Here is a 7,737-nt window from a genome sequence, read left to right on the forward strand (position 1 = left end):
TCCGCTGACTTCTCAGTAGAAACTTCTGTGTCGACTTCCATTAAATTAGATAATTTACACTGTACAAACGGAGACAAAATTTGCACGTGTACACACCGCTACCTGTGTCGCCTGAATGACCAACCCAGGTACGACCACGTGTAGGCCGATATTTGCACCACTCGCACGTGCAAATATACACACAACGCCACCTATTGGCGTAAACATACCAAGGAGAAAATAATTTCATCCTAATACCGTAAACGGATAAAATTATATATATACATTTGTATTGCTTGTTTCCCAATTAATTTGAAGAAATAAAGTTTATAATGAGATGCTTTGATATGTCTGAGAATACATCGTTGCTAATTATTGCTGGTTTTGTTTGTAGGTGTACTTACATTGTGCAGACTTGGACACTTCAGGCCTAAAAGACCCGCGTCTTCATGAAAATACCAAGATATCAGCCTTGTATAACCTTGGTCGGCTGTACGCAGAGATGGGGAGAAACCAGGTAAGTAAAGTGGTAGACAAAGTCAGATATAATAAAGGAGTCCGGTAGTTCCGTGACAACCACACACCCTGGGTAGACAAAGTCCGATGTAAAGGAGCCCTGTAGTTCTATCACAACCACACACCCTGGGTAGACAAAGTCAGATATAATAAAGGAGCCCTGTAGTTCCGTGACAACCACACACCCTGGGTAGACAAAGTCAGATGTAAAGGAGCCCTGTAGTTCTATCACAACCACACACCCTGGGTAGACAAAGTCCGATGTAAAGGAACCCTGTAGTTCTGTGACAACCACACACCCTGGGTAGACAAAGTCTGATATAAAGGTGTCACAACCACACACCCTGGGTAGACAAAGTCCGATGTAAAGGAACCCTGTAGTTCTATCACAACAACACACCCTGGGTAGACAAAGTCCGATGTAAAGGAACCCTTTTGGTTCAGTTCTGTCACAAGGTCTGCAATTTATTTACCAGCAAATTTAATACTTGTTGTACTGGAATCATTGACATGCTGTGTCTCGCCTCTTGATCTGGAAACAAATAATCGAAAGAAAAATTCAGCAGTCACAAAACTTTTAAACTTATTCAGTTGCAAATTTCATTTAACTCTCATTTTTAATATTGTCTTTAAGTTACTCCAAATCTCTGAACAACAGTGTCCACATTTTCTCTCTATGTTTGGTTTTTACCAGAAATCTTGGCGAAATCATGTTACATTGTGCTGTTTATTTTGAACGAGTATTCGATATAACATTAAAAAGAACATCAGAAATGAAATTTTAATAGGATTTAAAAGAAACTGGATTACAGAATCTACAAAATGTCATTAACAGCGTAGTATCTTGGAAAGTAAAAGTCAATCATAATGGGCGAAGAGGATGGGTTCATCAATTTATTGTAAGTCGACTTGATGAGCTCCACTCCTTTCCTGTTTTAATCTAATGTCGACCCGAGTTGAAATTAACTAGACGTCAGCTAGTTGATGCTCTTCATGATGACATCCTAATTCGGAATATTACCATACTGGCACATGTCTTCAGATTCAGCGAGACATTAGAAATTCAGCACTAGTCCAGTTTACATTCACAGAGACTAATTATATGTTAAAAGATATGAGACGGCCAATCATAAATCATATATAAGTACACATCTCGCTGTGTATCAGATTTATAAAAATTCTAATCCGAGTTGTTTCTCATGTAAGTTATGTAAATGGTATGTATAGCGATATGGTTCTACCTGCTCCCCCCAAGTCTCACCTGAATATATTTTACCTGTAGATAGAATGTTCCCTCCTCATTCCACCTGTACAGGTGACTTCACCTGTACGGAAATCGGACTCCACATTCATCAGATAGAATTATTCACACCTGGTTGGAACAAAACCTTTGCATTGATGAAAAGTAAATTGGGCATAAATGGATGCATTTCTTTACCAAAGGATTTTGTTATATTGTAAATTAGAATGAATTAAAATTGCTATTTGTTTTCTAAATTTGAATAAATGTAAATTAAGAAAACAAAAAATGTACATATCTTTCGTTTATCCGCCTGCTCCTTTGGTTAATAAATGTAAATTTTAAACAAAAAGTGTAATACTTATGAGTGTTTTAGTCAGGGTGATTGTTATCGAAAGAATAAATATCTGTCACACAAGAAGCTTTGATTTTTGTATGAAAATCAACACTTACAATCTTGAAACGTCCCATATGACAATGATACATTCTGCAATGATGATGCTATTTATCTGACAAACACGTGTGAACCATTAAAAAAATCATCCACTACAACATTCACAAAGCCTGATTTTGAATGTTGTAATGCTATGATTTGACAAGCACATGTGATACATGAAAAAAACTGACTCCGGTATGCACAAAGGGAGATTTTGTAGATTTTAAAACCTGGTTTTGGTGAGAAAGGGGGAAAATGAAAATGCCCGACCATGATGGGGTAATTATCTGCCTGTTGCAGTATTAGGCATAGCCAGGTGATAAAATCTTTTTTACTAAACTGGTTAATTACATCAAATGACAGCCATGCTATGGTAGTAGCTTGACTTTAAGTGTTCTTATACAATTGTATATTGTGACAAATAGCTCTCATATTGAGTCAGAATTGGTACAATTTTTTTTAGATAATTGCAGAACAGAAAACATTGTTCTGCTTTTATTATTATCCATTTTTACCCTTCAAGCTGTTGATTCACAATCTAGGTACTGGGTTTATCAGAATAGAATTTTGTGTGTTGAAAATTTTGAAAAAAAAAATAAAATTTATTCAGGTTTATCTTCCTACACTCCCGCCCTATATAAAACCTGTATTGCTGGGATTCTGTAAATTTGCAGTTTTTGAAACATTGATCTAAGTTTCTACCTGTGTGGCTCAATCACCTTACCTTCAAGAGTATTCTCCGATTAAGTCAGCCCAAAAATGCTGAACGTGGATTTTTATAAACAACAATAAAAGTCTACTGAACAAGAATCCTGGGAAATACTTGAATGATCTCCACTTCAATGAAATTGACTGCACATTTAATATTATTCACTATTGAACAGCTATAGGGAGAAGATATTCTTGAATTTTCATGAGATAAATTTAGAATATGTGTATGAATTTGGATTTGAACTTGTTTTCTCTGTTCTATTTCAAATAGCAATTAATTATCTCCCTTTGTGATTTGTAAGCTTTATTTCTTTTAAAACAATTGCGAAACAAGTTATATTAACTTATATTAATCACGCTTGTTGGCCCGGATGGAAGTGCGCAAGGGGTCTTACTGTGGGAGGAAACTGGAGTACCTGGGGAAAACCCACGTGGTTGTGATTTGATGCCTCTCTGTTTCCATACAGTGTAAATGATGTCAAGTTTCTTTGCCTTTTAATTTCAAAATCTTAAATTTTATTGCAACTTTAAACATCACAAAATGAAGATTTTGAAAACAAAGATGTATAACTCAGATGTTTATAGGTAATTGTGTGACAATGTTGGCCTGATCATGTTGACAGGATGCCATTGCAATATACAAGGAGGCACTGAAGAGACGACCAAGCTACTACCAACCTCAGAGTATCTACAACATGATGGGTAAGTAACTAAAGATATCTGCAAGTACAGGGGCCAGAATGGTCCAGAATGGTCAAGAAATTTTCAAAAATGTTCATCGATTTAAAGGAACTTTTGAAATTGAAGTAAAATGTAGTTGAAAAACTGGGAAATTTCCCATGGTGTTTTCCTATACATGTAATCACTGCATGATTTATTACCCTCCGCCCACACGAAGTTGGCGAGGATATACAAATGATCCTGGTTCCGATCATCCGTCCTTTCATACGGATTTGCTTTCTGCACAATAACTTTTGATGGAATGATCGGGTTTTAAGGAAACTTGCTTGGTAGACTTATTACCTAAACCCCTCGCTCCAGTTTGATCATCGCCATGTTCCGTGCATATTTAATGAGGCTGCTGTGATCTGATTGGCTGATTGCTACAATATTTGCATGGATAGGGTATCTTGATGACTATGTCCTTATCAATATAAAATTGTGTACAAAGTGTCCTTTATCCCACTCCAGAATGTCCTCAATGTGATAATTTTGTATGTGATGTTTTTCCTGTTAATACATCATCTTTGCATTTTAATGATTTCCTTGAAACAATTTCAGACTTATAGGGACAATTTCATGTTCATCTATCAGGACCTCAAAATGATTCAGTCAGGGTTCTTCCCATTTGTGTTTGATTTTGTGCATTGTCAACACAAATATGAACTTCTGACAAGAACCGTAAGTAAGAAAATCTAAGATTCTGTCGTTTGACTGTTGTCAGCCTGATTTTCTGGTATTTTATAGGGGAAGTCTACTTAAAACTGGGTCAGTTTGACAACGCTGAGCACTGGTACAAAGAGGCCTTACGGGTCAAGACTGACCACATTCCAGCCCATCTGACCATGGCCAAACTATTCCAGAAAAAGGTATCTTAAAAATCACAAAATATTGTTTGTATACCATACATGTTCCTATGTAAATTTTAAACACAAAAATCATGTTCATAAATTATGGCACAATTAAACTTTGAATCAAAAATATATTGTTTATTGATCATTATTTACATGAAAAAAAAATGTTTTCATTACACACCTATCATAAATTCATCAAACCCATATAATTCTGTATCTTACAACTTCACTATGATTCTGCCTGAAATATGAACAAAGGGAGATAACTTTCGGTATTTTCCCCACAGAACATGCTGAAGGAGGCTGAGGAATGGTACCAGAAAGCTCAGGCTATAGACGCTGGCGATCTGAGCGTCCAGCACCATTACGGTAATACACAGTATCATAATCAAAGCAATTTGTGACTGGCTTCCAAATAATGTTTTAATATATAACTGTATATGTAAATTTCACCACATAGCTGGCTTCGAAATAATGTTTTGATATATATGTTAATTTCACCAGCCTGATCTGTAAAGTTTACAATGAAGTAAATTAAAATATAGTTATCACAGACAATACTTTAATTGTTATTACTTTGTTATACAGCCCACTTTAATTGTTATTACTTTGTTATACAGCCCAGTTTGTGGCAGAGACTGGCCGAATGGAAGAAGCCGCACAGATGTACCTAGCCGCAGTTGAGAGAGCACCAAACGACTTTGAAGTTGTTTTTAATGCAGCCAATATCCTTAGGTTCGTTATGAGTTTAATTTCCTGTAAAAATAACTTTATGTTAAAATGAAATCAACTTTACAAGACTTTATTAATTCTGTTTGATCATTATTTTTAGATAAGAATTGAAAATTATGTTTGGATAAAACTTCAGTTAGGTGGCGGAAAAGGAAGATAAATTCCTGTATGAAACCAAATGAAATGGAGGCGTTAGCCTCAATCTTTACTCATATCAGTTTTCCTGAGAAAATCACCATGGAGAACAGAAAATTACTTGGTTAAATTTTTTTGGCCTAAGTCTCCAGCAACCTATGTGTTTATTGTTTAGTTCATTTACAATGTTTCTTTCAATCTTTTTCAGACAAATTCAAGACAATAGTCGATCCGAGGACCTTTATCGACGGGCAGCTCTTCTTAAACCAACTGTAAGAGCAGTAGATTACTTTTTGTGTCTTAAACATAAAGATTTAAACTTAAGTTATTGATAGTCATGTATAAATATCTTACTTCATCTATTCTCTAAATAAAATCCTGTGTTGAACAATATTTTTAACATGTTGCTCTATTAAATTTACTTCAGGAGTAAGCAAAGATTAAAAAAATCTACACCAGATTTTCTCATTTAACAGTACATACATTAAATTAAAGGATATTTAGAAATGTGAACATTCTTATCATCAAAACCATCTCAATATTTGTGAAGTATGATGTAATAATATAAATGAATGAAAAAATTTCGACACAATTTTGCTCGTTACAGGTAGCAACTGCCCACATGAACTTGGGTGCTATGCTACATTTGAATGGTAAACTGGAGGAGGCAGAGCAGAGCTACCTCGAGGCTCTCCGACTCAAGTCTGATGACACAACTACTAAACAAAACCTTATCAAACTACGCAATCTCATGAAGAAAGACACAGGCAATGGAAAGACGAGGCGATGACATCGGCAACGTCTTTGTGCTAAAACAGGAAACTTTGTTAGGGCCCTGTGTTCAGGAGAAGAGCTCTTCGCACATACAGAAAGTACAAATCTATGTCTTTGTACTGATGACAAGAAGCTGGTTAGGGCCCTGTGTTCAGAAGGAATCTTCAGGCATACAGAAAGTACAAATCTTCGTCTTTGTACTGATGACAAGAAGCTGGTTAGGGCCCTGTGTTCAGCAGAAGGGATCTTCGCATGTACCGAAAGTATACACAGGAACTATACATAGAAGAAAGACCTTCAATGAGCATGACAGGAAGTTGATTTTTATGGGCCCTGTCTCGCAGCATAATAGGGGTCTTCAGTACAGCAAGAAGTGTTTCGAGAATGGCTCACTCTCAGCGTTACACAAAGTGGGAATGAATATCTTGTATAACTGGACGGATATTATGATGTAATTGAACTGTGACACTTAGCAGTATACATCAGTATACTGACGCTACAGCATGGTCAATGGCACTTTGATGACTGGACTTTTGGACTCGAGATAAACATTCCATAAAATTGTTAAATTGTTACAAGCGTTCATCAAAAGTTGTGGAATGACTCTATTGACTTTTAAGGTTAAGCATTATTATTGAAGGATATTGGTGCCTTTAACTGTTCTATGTATGTACTGTTAAAAAAACATGTTATGTATGGTCGGAGAGTGGCCGCCTGGTTGTACATTTGACCACAGCTGTAATTCTGTCCTTGTCACCTTGTTACTATGGCCAAATGGTGGTCAGCACTGTGTGTCCTGCACTAGCAATGTTACATTTCGGAGAGAGCTGTTGCTTTATCGTGTGTGATGCCATGTTGTTGATAGCATCTGTAGGAAAATGACAGACAGATAGTGTAAGAGAAAGGGAGGGAGTAGAGAAAGAAAGATAGAGAGAGAAAGAAAGAGGGGTAGAGAGAGAGGGGGAGGAGGGAGAGAGAGATAGAGAGAGGGGGAGGAGAGAGGGGAGTAGAGAGAGAGGGGAGGAGGGAGAGAGAGAGGGGGAGGAGAGATAGAGAGAGGGGGGAGGAGAGAGAGATAGGGGGAGGGAGAGGAGAGAGAGAGTAGAGAGAGAGGGGGGAGGAGGGGAGAGAGAGAGGGGGAGGAGAGATAGAGAGAGGGGGGAGGAGAGATAGAGAGAGGGGGAGGGAGAGAGGCGCCAATAGTGTGTAGATATGTTATGTAAATTTTCAATAAATGATTTATTTAATTGATATCGACTTTTCGAGATGCGATGAAGGATCCACAAAGCTGAAAAAAGGAAAGGCTTCAAACGAAAATATTAACCTGAATTGTGATAAGATAATATGTTTAGATAAATCTACGCAGATGTTATTCAGGAAAGCCTTTAAATTCTGGTAGTCCTAGATTTATTTGTTACTGGGACTTAAAAAAAAGATTGCTCCATCTCTGCCCTTTAGTATTTACAAGGGATTGTTGCTGAGGTTATCGGCTGGGTTGTCCTGTCCTTCTTTATTCATTTTTGATTATGTACATCCCTCATACCCAGCATCTCATAGTCTTGTCGACACTTTGATATGAATGTATGTGGATTGATAATCTATTCAAAATGTACTGTTACGTGTGCGAGTGAGGACTGGCT

The 7,737-nt window shown here is 36.9% G+C and overlaps 1 protein-coding gene across 1 annotated transcript; it reads left to right on the forward strand.

The window, feature by feature from the left end:
- The first annotated feature begins 377 nt into the window (after positions 1-377).
- Positions 378-7,053, forward strand: LOC117326885 (protein O-mannosyl-transferase TMTC2-like). Its single transcript, XM_033883683.1, has 7 exons — positions 378-496; positions 3,506-3,584; positions 4,350-4,471; positions 4,744-4,825; positions 5,077-5,191; positions 5,532-5,595; positions 5,931-7,053. The coding sequence occupies exons 1-7, from the start codon at positions 482-484 to the stop codon at positions 6,111-6,113; spliced, it is 660 nt and encodes a 219-aa protein (XP_033739574.1). The 5' UTR covers positions 378-481; the 3' UTR covers positions 6,114-7,053.
- The last annotated feature ends 684 nt before the right edge of the window (positions 7,054-7,737 follow it).

The sequence above is a fragment of the Pecten maximus genome, chromosome 5 (genome assembly GCF_902652985.1).
Source record: "Pecten maximus chromosome 5, xPecMax1.1, whole genome shotgun sequence".
In the NCBI taxonomy this organism is placed as follows: Eukaryota; Metazoa; Mollusca; class Bivalvia; order Pectinida; family Pectinidae; genus Pecten; species Pecten maximus.